The 17,707-nt window shown below is 38.1% G+C and overlaps 1 protein-coding gene across 6 annotated transcripts in view; it reads right to left on the bottom strand.

Moving 5' to 3' along the window:
- SCAI (suppressor of cancer cell invasion) overlaps window positions 1-17,707 on the bottom strand; it is a 157,174-nt gene that overhangs the window by 15,094 nt on the left and 124,373 nt on the right. For 3 of the 6 annotated variants that reach the window (XM_045043270.1, XM_023242707.2, XM_045043271.1), the window contains 3 exons: window positions 12,186-12,258; window positions 8,546-8,719; window positions 8,259-8,359 (listed from right to left, as the gene is read on the bottom strand). In XM_045043270.1, coding sequence (XP_044899205.1) covers window positions 8,259-8,359; window positions 8,546-8,719; window positions 12,186-12,258 — 348 coding nt within the window. Of the gene's footprint in view, window positions 1-8,258; window positions 8,360-8,545; window positions 8,720-11,294; window positions 11,439-12,185; window positions 12,259-17,707 lie in introns of those variants that run through there. The other 3 variants (XR_006588948.1, XR_002737663.2, XR_002737662.2) reach the window with 3 other exon arrangements.

Raw genomic sequence — 17,707 nt, forward strand, 5'->3', positions numbered from 1 at the left:
TAGAGAACCCAGAAATGGACCCACAAACGTATGGGCAGCTAATCTTTGACAAAGCAGGAAAGAATATCCAATGGAATAAAGACAGTCTCTTCAGCAAGTGGTGCTGGGAAAACTGGACAGCGACATGCAGAAGAATGAACCTGGACCACTTTCTTACACCATACACAAAAATAAACTCAAAGTGGATGAAAGACCTCAACGTAAGACAGGAAGCCATCAAAATCCTCGAAGAGAAAGCAGGCAAAAACCTCTTTGATCTTGCCCGCAGCAATTTCTTACTCAACACGTCTCCAGAGGCAAGGGAAACAAAAGCAAAAATGAACTCCTGGGACCTCATCAAAATAAAAAGCTTCTGCACAGTGAAGGAAACAATCATTAAAACTAAAAGACAACCGACAGAATGGGAGAAGATATTTGCAAATGACGTATCAGATAAATGGTTAGTATCCAAAATCTATAAAGAACTTACCAAACTCAACACCCAAAAAACAAATAATCCAGTGAAGAAATGGGCAAAAGACATGAATGGACACTTCTCCAAAGAAGACATCCAGGTGGCCAACCAACACATGAAAAAAATGCTCAACAACACTCATCATCAGGGAAATACAAATCAAAACCACAATGAGATACCACTTTACACCTGTCAGAATGGCTAACATTAACAACTCAGGCAACAACAGATGTTGGCGAGGATGTGGAGAAAGAGGGTCTCTCTTGCATTGTTGGTGGGAATGCAAGCTGGTGCAGTCACTCTGGAAAACAGTATGGAGGTTCCTCAAAAAACTAAAAATAGAACTACCCTATGACCCAGCAATTGCACTACTAGGCATTTATACAAGGGATACAGGTATGCTGTTTCGAAGGGACACATGCACCCCCATGTTTATAGCAGCACTATCGACAATAGCCAAAGGATGGAAAGAGCCCATATGTCTATCGATGGATGAATGGATAAAGAAAATGTGGTATATATATATACAATGGAGTATTACTTGGCAATCAAAAAGAATAAAATCTTGCCATTTGCAACTACGTGGATGGAACTGGAGGGTATTATGCAAAGAGAAATTAGTCATAGAAAGACAAAAATCATATGACTTCACTCACATGAGGACTTTAAGAGACAAAACAGATGAACATAAGGGAAGGGAAACAAAAATAATATAAAAACAGGGAGGGGGACAAAACAAGAGACTCATAAATATGGAGAACAAACAGGGTTGCTGGAGGCGTTGTGGGAGGGGGGATGGGCTAAATGGGTAAGGGGCATTAAGGAATCTACTCCTGAAATCATTGCTTCACTATATACTAATTTGGATGTAAATTTTAAAAAATAAAAAATAAAGTTAAATTTAAAAAAAGATAGCTAAATAAATAAATAAAATGAAAGTACAGTTGACTTTTTTTTTAACAGTAAGTACCCAATTTAATCACTTTGCATCCATACACAGACCCACATATCTTCACTTACATATTTCATCACATAAAGGGTCCACAATTCTCTGCCTTGCTCAAATAGATGTCTCCTGCAAGGGTTTGTAGGTGATTTTCTTACTTATTTTCTGGTTAAATTCAGTGCTCATATTTCTGCTGTTTGCTTTATTTTTTTAAATATTTTATTTTTTATTTAATTAAAAAAATTTTTTTATAATTTACATCCAAATTAGTTAGCATACAGTTGACTCTTGAACAATGCTGGGGTTAGGAGTGTCAACGCCAGCATAGTTGAAAATTCACGTATAACTTTACCGGGTGCCTGGTTGGCTCAGTTAATAGAGCATGCAACTCTTTTTTTTTTTTTTTTTTTTGGATTTCGGAGTTGAAAGTTCGAGCTCCACACCGGATGTAGATATAACTTGAAAAACAAAATCTTAAAAAAAAGGAAAAAAAGAAATCCACGTACAATTTTAGAGTCCCTAAAATTAACCAATAAGAAAAACAGGGGAGCGTGGGTGGTTCATTTGGTTGATCATCCATCCGACTCTTCATTTTGGCTCAGGTTGTGATCTCATGGTTAATGAGTTCAGAGCCCCACATCAGACTGTGCTGACAGCACGGAGTCTGCTTGAGATTCTATCTCCCTCTCTCTCTCAAAAATAATTAAATAGGAGTGCCTGGGTGGCTCAGTTGGTTAAGCACCTGACTTCGGCTCAGGTCATGATCTCGTGGTCCGAGAGTTCAAGCCCTGCGTCGGGCTCTGTGCTGAAAGCTCAGAGTCTGGAGCCTGTTTCAGATTCTGTCTCCCTCTCTGCCCCTCCCCCACTCACATCTGTCTCTCTCTTTCTCAAAATAATAAATAAACATTAAAAACTTAAAAAGAAAACATTAAAAAACAAAACTGGGGTGCCTGGGTGGCTCAGTCGGTTAAGTGGCCAATTTCGGCTCAGGTCATGATGTCACAGTTTGTGAGTTTGAGCCCCCGTGTCAGGCTCTGTGCTGACAGTTCAGAGCCTGGAGCCTGCTTCAGATTCTGTGTCTCCCTCTGTCTCTGCCTCTCCCCTGCTTGTGCTCTATCTCTCTCTGTCTCTCAAAAAATGAACAAATGTTAAAAAAAAAAAAATTGAAAAAAAAACAACTAAGAAAAACAGAAAACATGAGCAGCTTTTGAAATTGAATTCATTAATTTAAAACCTTCCACAAAAGAAAACCCCAGGTCCAGATGGCTTCACTGATAAATGCTATCATCAATCTTTCAAGGAAGAAATAATATCAATCCTAAAGAAGCTTTAAGAAAGAGAGAAAAATGAAACACATCCCAACTCATTTTATTTATTTTTATTTTTTTAATGTTTATTTATTTTTGAGAGAGAGAGAGAGACAGATTACGAGCAGGGGAGGAGCAGAGAGAGAGGGAGACACAGAACCTGAAGCAGGCTCCAGGCTCTGAGATGTCAGCACAGAGCCTGATGAGGGGCTCAAACCCATGGACCATGAGATCATGACCTGAGCTGAAGTTGGATGCTTAACCGACTGAGCCACTTAGGTGTCCCAACATCCCAACTCAATTTATGAAGTCAGGAATACCCTGATAACAAAACCCCACAAAGACATTACAAGAATAGAAAATGAAGTACCATATTCATTCATGACAACAGATGCAAAGATCCACAATGAAATGCTAGCAAACTGAATCCAGCAATGCAAAAGCGTAATACATGACCATAAGATATCATTAACTCAGATATACAAGGCTGAACTTACTATCAGAAAAATCAACCAATGTTATTCATCATGTTAACAGAATTAATATATATCAGGTCAATTAATGAAGCAAAAAAGTATTTGACAATCTTTCTGATAAAAAGACTCAGCAGATTAGGAGCAGAGAAGGGGGCTCAGTCAACCTAAATAGGGCATTTATGAAAAACCAACAGTCAACATCAGAATTTATGGCAAAAGACTAAATATTTTTCCCCCAAATCAGGAACAAGGTAAGGATATCCATTCTCACTACTTCTAGTCAACATTTTACCAGAAGACCTAACCCTGAAATAAAGCACAAAAATAAAAACAAAACAAACAAAAGCCCATCATAATAAAAGGCATATAGATTGGAAACGAAGAAGTAAAACTGTTCTTGCTTGGGGTGTGTGGGTGGCTCAGTTGGTTAGGCGTTCAACTTCGGCTCAGGTCATGATCTAGTGGTTCATGAGATCGAGCCCTGCATTGGGCTCTGTGCTGACAGCTCAGAGCCCGGAGTCTGCTTCAGATTGTGGTCTCCCTCTCTCTTTGCCCCTCTCTGGCTCATACTCTATCTCCCTCTCAAAATAAATAAACATTAAAAAAATTTTTTTTAAACCGTTTTTACTTGATGGTGACAGGATCATGTACATATGAAATCTTAACGAACGTATAAAAAAGCTAACGGAACTAATATTTCAATTCAGCAAGACTGCAAGGAAACAACAATGTTAAAAACAGCAATATTTCTATATATTAGCAAAAAATAATTCAAAAATGAGATAAGAAATACAATTCTATTTACAGTACATCACTAAACTTGAAATACTCTGGAATAAATTTATTTATTTATTTATTTATTTATTTATTTATTTATTTATTTTTTAATGTTTATTTATTTTTGAGACAGAGAGAGACAGAGCATGAACGGGGGAGGGTCAGAGAGACAGGGAGACACAGAATCCGAAGTAGGCTCCAGGCTCTGAGCTGTCAGCACAGAGCCCGATGCGGGGCTTGAACCCACGAACCGTGAGATCATGACCTGAGCCGAAGTCGGACGCCCAACCAACTGAGCCACCCAGGCACCCCTGGAATAAATGTATTAAGATACATGTAAGACCTATAAGACGAGAACCACAAAACGCTGCTGAGAGAAACTAAAGACCTAAATAAATGGGGCAATATACCACAGTCATTGACTGGAAGACTCAATATTATGAAAATACAATTCACCACAGATTGGTTAGAAAGATTAAATACAGTCCCATTCAAAATGTGAAGCTGATGCTAAATTTCAAATAGATATGCAAAGGAACCAGAACAACCCAAAGGCCTAAACTTTAGGGGGGTTCACATATAGGATTTTAAGAATTAGTATAAAACTAGAATAACCAAGGCAGTAGTGTATTGCAGAAAAATGCTATAGGTCAATGGAACAGAATTTAGAGTCCAGAAATATCTCTATACATACACGGTTGACAGATTTTCAAAAATGTTACACCAGTAACTCAATGCAAAAAGGATAATCTTTTCAACAAACTATACTAAAATAGTTCATATCCATATGAAAGAAAGTACCATTAACCTTTACCTCATACTGTAAACCAAAGTAACTCAAATAGATCACAGACCTAAATGTAAACACTAAAGCTATTAAAACTAGAAGCACACTTAGAAAAAATCTTTGTGACTTTGAATAGGCGAGCATTTCTTGGATAAAACAAGCCACAAAAAAAGAAAAAAAAATTGGTTAGTTGAAACTTCATCACAAATTTAAAAGTTTAGTTTTCAAAAGCCACTGTTAAGAAAAGAAAAAGGCAACCAGTGAATACAGCAAAATATAGCTGATAAGTACATGAAAAGATGTCTAATATCACATTATTAATGAATATCACATTATTCAGTGAAATGCAAATTGCAACTACAATGAGAAAACACTATAAATCCACAAAAATGGTTGAAATTTAAGACTGGCAACACCAAATGCTGGCAAGGATATAAAGAAACTTTTGTTATATACTGTTGTTGGAAATATAAAATGGTACAAATACTCTAAGAAGAAGTCTGGCAGTTTCTTACAAAAGTAAACACATACATACTCTATGACGAAGAAAATTCAAAACATATGTCTGAGCAGACTTGTACAAGAATGTTCATAGCCACTTTATTTATAGTAGTCAAAAATTTAAAACTGCCCAGGTGTTCATCAAAGGGAGAAGGCCTAAATAAACTGTGGTATTTTCAGACAATGGATTACTACTCAGTAGTAAAGAGGAACGAGCTACTTATACATGAAACATGGATTAATCTCAAGAACAACGTGTTTGGTCAAAGAAGGTTTACACAAAAGAATCTATACTGTATAATTCAACTTTATGAATAGGTAAAACTAAGTTAGAGTGAACATAATAAAAATAGCATTGCCTCTGGGGTAATGGGTACTGGACTGATTGGAAAAGGGTGTAGAGAGAATTATCTGGACTGGTGCTATGTTGTATAACGTGATTGGTTTGAGTTACACAGGTATATGTATTTGTCAAAATGCACCTCATAGCACAGGTTAGTTTTGTGCACTTCAATGTATATGAATTTTACATTAAAGAAAGAATAGGGGTGCCCGAGTGGTTCAATCGGTTAAGTGTCCAACTTCGGCTCAGGTCATGATCTCATGGTTTGTGGATTCAAGCCCCTTGTCGGGCTCTCTGCTGACAGCTTGGAGCCTGGAGCCTTCTCAGATTCTTTGTCCCCCCAAGTCTCTCTACTCCTCCCCTGCTCGCACTCTGTCTCTGTTTCAAAAAATGAATAAGCGTTACGAAAAAAAAAAAGAATATATAGGGGCACCTGGGTGGTTCGGTTAGTTAACCATCTGACTCTTGATTTTGTCTCAGGTCATGATCCCACGGTTCATGAGTTCGAGCCCCACATTTGGCTCTTTGCTGACAGTGTGGAATTTGCTAGGGATTCTCTCTCTCCCTCCCTCTCTCTATCTGCCCTTCCTCAGCTTACTCTCTCTCAAAGTAAATAAATAAATTTAAAAAATTAAAAAGGAGTGTATATATGTTATTTATTTAATATTTTTTAATGTTTATTTATTCTTGAGAGAGACAGAGCATGAGCAGGGGAGGGGCAGAGTGAGAGAGGGACACCGAATCTGAAGCAGGCTCCTGGCTCTGTCAGCACAGAGCCCAACGCGGGGCTCAAACTCACGTGCTGTGAGATCATGACCTGAGTCGAAGTCAGACACTTAATCTTAACTGACTGAGCCACCCAGGCACCCCTATGCCAGTTATTCATATGCATGATGAAGTGTTTGGAGGTAAAGGCTATTGATGTCTACCATTTATTTCAAAATGCCTCAAAAAATGAGATAAACTGATGAATGGAAAGAGGAATCGGTAAATGGACAAATATTCCAAAGCAAATATACCAAAATGTTTAGCTGAAGAATCTAGCTAGTGTATATATATGGATATTCACTGTACAATTTTTTCATGTTTAAAATCACCATAATAAAATAGAAAAAAATCAACATATTTTAAAACTAAAAGTTACAAGAGACTTAAAAATGTTCAGACATATCTGAAAAAAAACCGAAATGTTACTTATAGAAATGAAAAGTATAATGGCTAAAATTTTTAAAAAGTCAATGAACAGTGTTATGTTGTTACACGAATTCACAGAAAAAAACCAAACCACTTAATAGCAAAATGAACCAAAGATCTGAGCACACTCTTTACAAACAAGAACACAGAGGAGCACCTGGGTGGCTCAGTCGGTTGAGCGTCCTACTTCAGCTCAGGTCATGACGGGTTTGTGACTTTGAGCCCCGCATCAGGCTCAGAACCTGGAGCCTGCTTCGGATTCTGTGTCTACCTCTCTCTCTGTTCCTCCCCTGCTCACACTTTGTCTCTCACTCTCTCTCAAAAATAAACGAACACTGGGGCACCTGGGTGGCTCAGTCAGTTAAGCGTCCGACTTCAGCTCAGGTCATGATCTCACACTCTGTGAGTTCGAGCCCCGCATCGGGCTCTGTGCTGGCAGCTCAGAACCTGGAGCCTGCTTCAGATTCTGTGTCTCCCTCTCTCTCTCTGCCCCTCCCCTGCTCATGCTCTGTCTCTCTCTCTCTCTCTCTCAAAAATAAATAAAAACATTAAAAAAAATAAAATAAATGAACATTAAAAAAAATTAAAGAAAAAGAACACAGAACAATATGTGAAAAGTTGCTCAACCTCAAAGCAATCTCAGAAATAAAAATTAAAGCCACAGTGAGCTATGACTTTATACCCATTAGGCATACATGATATAAAGTAAGACCGCAACACGGGCTGGAGAGGACTAGAGCAACAATAACTCTTACATACTGCTGCTGAGCGTAAACTGAGACGACCACTTTGCAAAACCGTCTGGCATCACCTAGTAAAGTTGAAGATACTTACATCATCTGACCTCATATTCCACTGTAGGTATAGTCCCCATAGAAAGTCTTACATGTGTGTACCAGGGAACTGATAGAAAGTTTTACAGTGGCATTGTTTACAATAATAAAAAACTGGAAACAACCTAAATGTCCATCATCAGTAGAATAGATGAGAAATTTATGATATACAGTCAAACAATGGAATCCTATAGGGCAGTGAAAACAAATGAATGAAAGCTACAGTTGTCATCAACTTGGCTCGGTCTCAGGAATAAAATAGCAGGTGAAAAAAGAGCAAGCTGTAGAAGAATACATACAACGTGGATCCATCCATATGCTGTGCAGGAATCCAAACACATGTGGCAAAACCATAAAGATGAATGCTAAGTATAAAGTTCAGGATTTTAATTTCATTTGAGAGAGAGAGAGGACCTGGGAAGGGCCTAAAAGGTAATGAAAATGTTCTATTTCTTAAACTGGATGTTGAGTTTTCAGATGTATCTTATATTGGTCATCATTATATGTTACATATTCATTTGTAAAATGCCTTTGGATCTATTCAAATTGTATTTAATATGACATATTTAATACAATATAATACATGATTCTTAAATTCCTAAAATGGTAAAATTGGTCATTAATAATATTCTTTGCCTACCCGAAAAATCTTGTGCATCCTCATGGTGGCTGAACAAAAGATAAATCTTGTGAGGAGCAAGCGAAGAAACTCATCTCCAAAAAACTGGAGAAATGCCTGATCTGCAAAAAGGAGAAAGATGACAGTAAAAAGATGCTTAAAAGGAGAACACATTTCAAGGGGAAGAAAGATCAGGAAAACCTTCTCAACTTTCCTGCCTTCAACAAATACCTTTAAAAATTCAAACAATTTCAAAAATTTAAGAACCATTATAATATGTTAAGTGTGCAGTTAGATTAGTAGGGTACCTATTGAACGTGAATGGGTCAGTAGCTGGGCAATATCGCGGTTGATTTTTCGAAGATATTCTTGACACTTTTCCCATAGGCCTCTGCGCATGCTTGACAATCCAGAGACAAATAGGAAGGCCATTAGAGGATTGTTCAAAAAGAGAGTGAAGAGGCTACCTCGTTGAGATTGATCTGTAATAACAAACATGTTATATATAGAGACAACAGTTTTGCAAAAAATAAGAGATGCATTTGAGGAATAATTTAATATAGTGACAACGTATTAAATTTATATCATTAAATCACAACAAAGTAGATTCTGCATGTAACTACAAAAACATCCCAGGCACACTACTTTCTGCTGAACAAACTTACGACAGAGCCTAGTATAAACTTAAGAGAAATGGAAAAGGTACATATTCCTTTGCCTTTTTCACTCCAACTAACAAATTTCATCCAAATACGGCAAGTACGTGGGCAGTTCATGATAGCATTCTCTGAGTACTAGAATTGGCAATCTTTTTCATTCTCCTTTAGTAGTTGCTCTTTCTCTGCCTATCCCTTAAATATCAGTATTTTCTTTCTTTCCCCCTACACAATGCTGATCTCACCTACTCCCATAATTTCAGTTACCACATGCCAACTAATTCCCAGTTCTCTTATCTGCAGCCTAGATTGAGCTTGCTAGGTCTAGGACTGCATTGTCCTGCTGTAGCTACTGGGCACTTAAAATGTGTCCAAACTGAGGTGCACCGCGAAGTATAAAATATATGTGGGATTTCAAAGCCTCAGTACAAAAAGATATATTAATGTTAATTTTGCCTGTTTCTTTCTACTTTTTTTGAAATGTGGCTACTAGAAAACTTAAAATTATAAGTGAATTCCATTGTCTTTCTATTGAACAGAATTGCTCAAGACTATAATACTCAACCTAGGTCTCAAAGGTAACCTCCAACCCAACATGTCAGAAACTGAAAGCAAATTCTTCCCTCTTTTGTTCTCTACAAATCTGCTTCTTACCATCATTTCCACCAGCATCTCAGCCAGAAACCCGGAAGTCCATCCCTGCCTCCTTCCTCTCCCTTATTCCCTCATATCTAGTCCATCGCCAAATCCTGTTGGCTCTCTGGGTTTAGTATCTTTTGAAGCCACCACCGTCTCCCTATTTCCATCAATGTTCTTCTCCAATTCATTCTCCACAAGGTGGCCTGAATGCTCTTCCAGGCTACTCTTCTGTTCACAATCTTTTGATGATACCCCACTGTCCTCCAGTTAAATTTCTTCACAAATCCTAAAAGGTTTTCCATGATTCGGCCACACAATCCCACACCCTACCCTTCCGCTAGCAGGAAGTACTTATATTTCTCTAAATATTTCATAAACTGGGGTGCCTGGCTGGCTCAGTCGGGAGAGCGTGTGACTCTTGATCTCAAGGTTGTAAGTTCGAACCCCACGTTGCGTGTAGAGATGACTTAAAAATAAAATCTTAAAAAAAAAATGTTCCATAAGCTCTCATCACAGTGGTCTTATGTCGGGGCTCACACACTATTGCTCTGCTAGAACAAGCCTCATATAATTCAATATATCCTTCAACTTTAACATCTTTTTATCCACTTTCTTCACCTTCAAGGGCCAGTTAGGAGTTCCTCTATGTGTTCCATGTGCTTGCTCCTATGAAACACCTGCAAGAAATGCATCTTTGGCAAGATCTTTGGCTGTGTGAGGAGCATACTGTGTTGTGTGGGTTAGAGTGTTATCCCCAGTGCCCAGCACAGGACCTCATAAATAAATGCTGAGTAAAGGTTTGTTGATAAATCATGCAACTCATGGTTACAGAAAGAACTCTACACTTTATTATTATTTTATTTATTTTTTATTGTTTATTTATTTTTGAGAGACAGAGCATGAATGGGAGAGGGCAGAGAGAGAGGGGGACAGAGAACTTCAAGCAGGCTCCAGGCTCTGAACTGTCAGCACAGAACCCGATGTGGGGCTTGGACTCATGAACCATGAGATCATGACCTGAGCCAAAGTCAGACACTTAACCGACTGAGCCACCCAGATGCCCCAGAACTGTATACTTTAGATACCAGAGGGGCAGTAATCTAATTAGACCTTCCAAATACTTAGGTATCTGCTAGTTCTGTGTCCCGATAGGCCAAATTTGAGGGATTAAAGGTCTGAGCTTTCTAGCACAAAGATACGATACTAAACTAAAAACTGTTAAGGACATACACCACAACTGAGCAGAGTAGTAAGCATTAAGAATAATGATAGTTTAAAAAATGATAGTACATCCTGAATACTTACTGTATATCCAGAATTATTTAACAAGGAGGTACTATTATTATCTCCATTTGATAGGAAAGAAACTGAGGCACAGAATGGCTAAGTAACTTCCCAAGGTCACATAGCGAGTAAGTGGTTAAGTTGGGATTTAAATTCAGTTTGCCTCCAGAGCCTGGTGTTTTTACCCTCTCTACAGTAAAGCCTTTTGGACCAAATAATCTTGGTATTAACACATCAGATCATGCAATTTTAAACAAAGCTGCATCTTGATAGGACAAATTGGTAGGAAAACGCACTCTTAAATAACTGGAAGAGGTTAGATTTCTCCAGAAATGGTAACAAACACGTTAACAAAGTCCTCAAAGCAGGAGAATTTTACCGTTGTTTGAAGGTAAGTTTTATCCCTTAGTAATTTGGCTTTTGGATACATGAACTTAATATTTCTACATGTTCTTCCCTGTTAAATAGCAAAACTTACCTTAAAACAACGGTGAAAAGTCTCCAGCTTCTCTCAGGCTTTCAAATGCTGACCATCACTTCCTGTGTCAAACTATGTCAGCAGACAGGACTTCTGGCTGGGAAGTAGCAGTAAAATGCCATCTCCCACAGAGAGACATCAGCACTATTCGCAGTCAGGGAGACAGTGAAACAGTGACAAGAACTGCTAAAACAGTGTTAGGTTTGTTTAGTTTTTACCTAGCTTAATGACTGGGAGTTAGAATTCGATTTTAGTGTTGTTTATCGAGGATAAATTATTAAAGACAAAGTCTTTCATTTCTCAGCCATCTGAGAAACAGCCAAAACACTGGCACGCTGTCTCCCTGGCACACTGAAAAGAGGTTCTTTTATTTAAAAAATACAACAAAGTAAAAATGTGAATAAAAGAAACCCTTAAGTTGTGCCAGTTGGGTTCTCCGAACTCTTAGGCAGAGGCTGAGAAGTTTTCTAGACCAGAAATCTCATGGTCTTAGAAGATGCCTAAATTAGGTAGCCAGAGATATAGGAAATCGTGCTATATGAATGATGACAGGCAGACCAGAACAAAAAACAAAACAAAACAATACCTGCCAAACAAATTGTAAAATTCACAAATCACGAATTCCCCAACAGTAAGGGACCACAAACCATATTTTTCTCAGGGATGATTTATCATTTCTTTCAGAATTATCTCAAGACCTAATGGTAGCACATTAAAGAAGTCTAGTCGTTGGCAAGACTTCTGGGTGTATTTCAGAGTGAAAGCTGCCACATGAAATACTATAAAGCCACATGTGATCATTACAGGTTGGGAAGACAGAGCTCAGTATTATTCAAAATGTATACAGTAGTTATCTGCAACCTACTGATATAACAGGTAACGACAACGTACCTTGTAAAGCCTTTGGATACGCTGTAGGAGAAAGCAAGCAGACTAGTGGCTGTCCAAATAAGTTTGTGAAATTCTGTAACATAAGAATTTAAAACTTTCATTAAAGATTTGGCCAAAGATAGTTACTTTCTGTAACAAAGATAGTAGTTTTTCAAAGTACATCGTTAGTGTACAGATAGGGCTCTTTTACTCATAGACAGATGCAGAAACATCAGTAACAGCTGAAGAGACTGCCATCCGTGTATAACTACCGTGCAAAATAGGCTTTCTTTCTTTCTTTTGTTAACATTTATTTTTGAGAGACAGAGAGAGGCAGAGCATGAGCAGGGGAGAGGGAGAGAGAGAGACACACACAGAATCCGAAGCAGGCTCCAGGCTCTGAGCTGTTTGTTAGCACAGAGCCTGACACGGGGCTCGAACTCACGAACTGCAAGACAATGACCTGAGCCGAAGTCGGACGCTCAACCGACTGAGCCACCCAGGCGCCCCCAAAATAGGCTTTCTTAAAATAGTGCAGTTTACTAAGGAAACTACTGATTTTTAAAATAAAGGCATATACATGGTTGCAGTGTTACTGGGAGAGGTCATCTGGCTATCTACCAAGAGGCCACGTCATTGGGCAATATACACAAGCATGGATTTTCCAAGCTCTAGGATCTGGCTCTCAGCCTCACGGGCTCTAAAACCTGACTTACTGAGAAGTAATCAGGGAAGACTTGCAACCACTTCTCATTGTGAATCAAATCACTGCTCACACAGAATGACCTATAAAACCAGAATGTCGGTATGTTAATTTACAGTGGAAATGGAAGCTGATACTCAAACTAGACCACTCTTCGCTTAAGGATATGCTTTCTTTAAAGGATGTTCTTAGAGAGAAACCCATTCTAAAGATATCATTCCACTCATTTTTTAAATTTGAACCAACCTCAATAAAAATGGCCAGATATTTTTTCCTGCAACTGAAAAAAATAATTCTAAAGTTCATATGGAAAACGTAGATTAGCCAGGAAAACTCTGAAAAAGAAGAACAAAGAGAGGCAACTAGACTCATGAGATACTGAAACATACTTTTAAGCCTCCGCAATTAAAAATATGTGGCACTGGCATAAGAGTGGGCAGAAGACCAATGGAAGGGAGCAAAGAGTCCAAAATTAGACCCCAAAACAGATAGGACTTGAGTATATATGATAAAGATGATAGTTCAAATTAGGAAGTAGAAGGCGCTCCTGGGTGGTTCAGTGGGTTACATGTCTGACTCTTGATTTGTGTCAGGCTCTGTGCTGGGTGTGGAGCCTGCTTAAGAGTCTTTCTCTGCCCCTCCCCCACTAGTTCTAGTTCTCTCTTTCCCTCCCCCTCCTTCCCTCCCTCCCTCTCTCAAAAGAAAAAAAAAAGAATCAAATTATGAAGTAGGAAAATTTGGGGCACCTAGCTGGCTCAGTCGGAAGAGCATGCGTCTCTTGATCTCAGGGTCATGCTTTGAGCCCATGTTGGGTATAGAGATTACTTAAAATAAATAATTAAAAATTGGGGGGGGGGGGAGAAAAGGAAGTAGGAAAATTTGATGGCTAGCTGGCTACCCAGTAGGAAAAAATTAAGATAGCCATCCAGAGAAAAGTTGGCTATATACTTTGCACCACATATTTGGATAAATTCCTGATATATCAAAGATTTAAATATAAAAAAAAAAAAACAATAAAAGTGCAGAAAGAAAATGTAAGAAAATAAGGATGATTTTTATAACTTAGAAGATCATCCTAACTACTATGATCAAGATTAATAAACCCAGGGGCGCCTGGCTGGCTCAGTTGGAGGAGCATGTGACACTTGACCTTGGGGTTGTGAATTTGAGCCCCATGTTGAGCCCCATCTGGGTATACAGATTACTAAAAAATAAATAAATCAACGTAAAAAGATTAATAAGCCCAGTTACAAAACCAAAGTCTTGTGCATAGTAAAATACAGCATAAACTAAATCAAAAGCGAAATGATAAACTGGGGAAAATATCTGCAAGGCACATTACAAAGATTAATCTCAATATAGAAAGAGCTTCTCCAAATCCCTAAGTAAAAGACCACTGACCCAACAGAAAAATGGGTGGAAGATCACAGAAAATTCACAGAAAAGGAACACAACTGGCTCAAAAACATGAAAAGAAGCTCACCCTTGCTGCTAATAAGAGCAATAAAACCAAAACTATGCTGCAATATCATTTTTAACCTACCAGTGTAGCAAAATTTACCAAAGCTTGAGAATATACACTATTGGCAAGACTATAGGAAAACAAATACTCATATGTAGATGGTAGGAGTATAAATTGGTACAAACTCGTTAGAAGACAATTTGGCAGTATCTATTAAATTCAGATGCATATTCCATTAACAGCAATCCCACAACTAAAAATTGATGCTACTAATATGTTCTCAAACCTATAATAACTTTGAGTCCCAAGTTACTCCTTGCAGTACTGTTAGCAATAGTAAAGGACTAAAAACAACCAAATGACCAGCAACAAGGGATTGGAAAAATAAATTATGGCACAACAATACAATGGAATACTATGCACCTATAAAAAAGGAACAAAGAAGTTCTTTATGAAGGGATATGGAAAGATCACCAACATTTCTTTCCTTTTTTTTATGTTTTATTTATTTCTGAGACAGAGAGACAGAGCATAAGTGGAAGAGGGGCAGAGAGAGAGTGCGACACAGAATCTGAAGCAGGCTCCAGGCTCTGAGCTTCAGCACAGAGCCTGACGCGGGGCTCGAACCCATGTACTGTGTGATCATGACGTGAGCTGAAGTCAGACGCTTAACCAACTGAACCACCCAGGTGCCCCCACCAACATTTCTTACTAAGTGAAAACAAAGTAAGCTATAGAGACTTTGTGTACAGTATGTTAGTATTATTTATACAGCCAAGAAGACTAAAGACTATGTATTTGTTTTGTCTTATACATGCATTTTTAAAAAATTTCTAGAAAGGTAAACAAGAAACAGACAATAGTAATTCCCCATAGAGAGAGTAACTGAGTCAATTGGGAGTGGGAGAGCTAAAGAGATATCATAATAAAGCCTTTTTGAAATTTTTGATTTTGTGACTTTGTGAATATAGTAGCAATATAAAAAAAATTAAACAAATAAATTAGCAATTTCTTGCAATCAAAACAAAGGGAGTAAGATGAATGATATTAAGGAGCATTCTTCAGATAAGGCAGCTGGAGATATTTATCCACACTGCAGGAATGGCCTACTGGATCTTTGGCCATGATGCTCTTGATCTTGGATAGTGTTAAAATGCACATGGCTATTATTTATGTCCCAAGGTCTCTCTTCTCTTTGTTTCTCTTGTTGACCAACCTTTCTCTTCTTTTTTTCTTTAAATATTGTGTGCAAAGAGTTAGTCTTTTTTTTCATTAAAGCCTGACAGCAATCCTTTGAAAGGCCTGCTTAAGAAAGTTGGTCACAGGCTGGCTTCTGGGGACTTAGATGTGGGGAGGGTTCCCACCATTAGCAGAACTGATAAGAGCAGCTCATTTTATCTAGACTGTAAACACGACGGTTTATGCTGAGCACCTGCTTTCCTTCTAGGATAATGGCATTTTGGAAGTGCCAGGCAGAGGGTGTCTACACAATGAGTCCCTAATAAAAACCCTGGGCACCGAGTTCCTAGTGAGCTTTCCTGGTAAACATTTCACCTGCGTCGTCTCACTTGTTGCTACAGAAACTGAGGGCATCCACTGTGACTTTACTGGAGAGGGCTCTTGGAAGTTTGTGCCTGCTGTTCTCTAGACTTCATTGCATGTGCCTTCTTACTTTGAGACTTTTACTGTGAGAAATCTCAGTACTGAGTGTGACTATAGGCGAGAATTATCAGTCCTTGTGAACTGCTGAGCCTGGGGGTGATCTTGGGGACCTCTGATTCCCTTCAATCAGATTATATTTAAATTTTAGGCCTGGAAAACTATTTCTTTAAAGATACCTCACGTGTCTCTGGTTCTAACCCATTTGGTAATTAATTTTAGTTTAACTCCCTTATGATTCTTATTTTCTTTATTTACAAGTTTTTGGGAATGTCTCATAATTGCCCCCATGTAGGGATTATATGATTTAATGCTATTATAGCTAAGAAAAATTATGGCAAATGTATGTAAATAGAACATACGTTGAAGAAATTTTAACTTGCTATAGCTCATATATAACACTACTATTTATTTTTGTATATTCATCCCATATCTAACTACTTTGCTGGATCTATATGCATATTAAGTTGTTTTGTGATTCCTTAGGATTTTCTAAATATAAAATTGTATCATCTATAATTGAAGATTTTTATTTCTGGGGTGCCTGGGTGGCTCAGTCGGTTGAGCGTCCGACTTCGGCTCAGATCATGATCTCATGGTCTGTGGGTTCGAGCCCCGCGTCAGGCTCTGTGCTGACAGCTCGGAGCCTGGAGTCTGCTTCAGATTTTGTGTCTCCCTTTCTCTCCCTCTGACCCTGCCCCACTCATGCCCTGTCTCTCTCTGTCTCTCAAAAATAAATAAACATCAAAAAAAATTTTTTTTAAAGATTTTTATTTCTTTCTTTTCAATATTTACACCTCTTATTAGTCTGGACAACCTTTTTCATTGTTTTATTTGGGGAATGTTAAACAATTCTGGTTAGGACTAAAACAAAATCAATCACAAAAATGACAGCAGGCATTCTCTTTTTCTCATTTTAACTAAGAATACTTTTAATGTTTCTCACTCGAAGTCCAAAATTGGCTACTTAATATAGAGGCTTTTCACATAAGCTGAGTTTTGGGGTTTTTTTCCATTAAGAATGGGTACTGAATTTTATTAGATTTCACAAAATGACCCCTGAGACAAGCATGTGATTTTTCTTACTTATCCTAATGGCATAGGATACAATATTGATTGATTTTCTCAAAATACATACATGATTCAGATAAACTCTTTTGTTAGATTATTCTATTAATAAATAAGTCTATTTCCTAGTATTTTATTTAAAATTTTCTAATCTATAATGATTAACTAACCTGGGGTAGGGTTTTCTTTTGTGTGTATTATTTGTGCCTTGAAAGAGTCATCATCATTATAATTTCTATAATCTACTGAATGCTAATACTGCCTTTTAGGGATCATCCTAGACTTCTTAGATCCTAACTTGTAATCTTAACAATACTGTAAGATCAGTATTGCCAACTTATTTTGCAGAGAAAGAAAAAGTGGCACAGGTAAAACCAAGAACGTGCTCAAGGTCATACAAGCATCTTGTGACCTAATTGCTATAGAACGGATAGTTCTTTTTAATAATTTTATATATTTTAAAATGTTTATTTATTTTTGAGAGAGAGACAGAGTGCGAGCAGGGGAGGGGCAGAGAGAGAGGGAGACACAGAATCGAAGCAGGTTCCAAGCTCTGAGCTGTCAGCACAGAGCTTGATGTGGGGCTCGAAGTCATGAACCGCAAGATCATGACCTGAGCTGAAGTCAGACGCTCAACCAGCTGAGCCACCC

Source organism: Felis catus, chromosome D4, assembly GCF_018350175.1.
Source record: "Felis catus isolate Fca126 chromosome D4, F.catus_Fca126_mat1.0, whole genome shotgun sequence".
In the NCBI taxonomy this organism is placed as follows: domain Eukaryota; kingdom Metazoa; phylum Chordata; class Mammalia; order Carnivora; family Felidae; genus Felis; species Felis catus.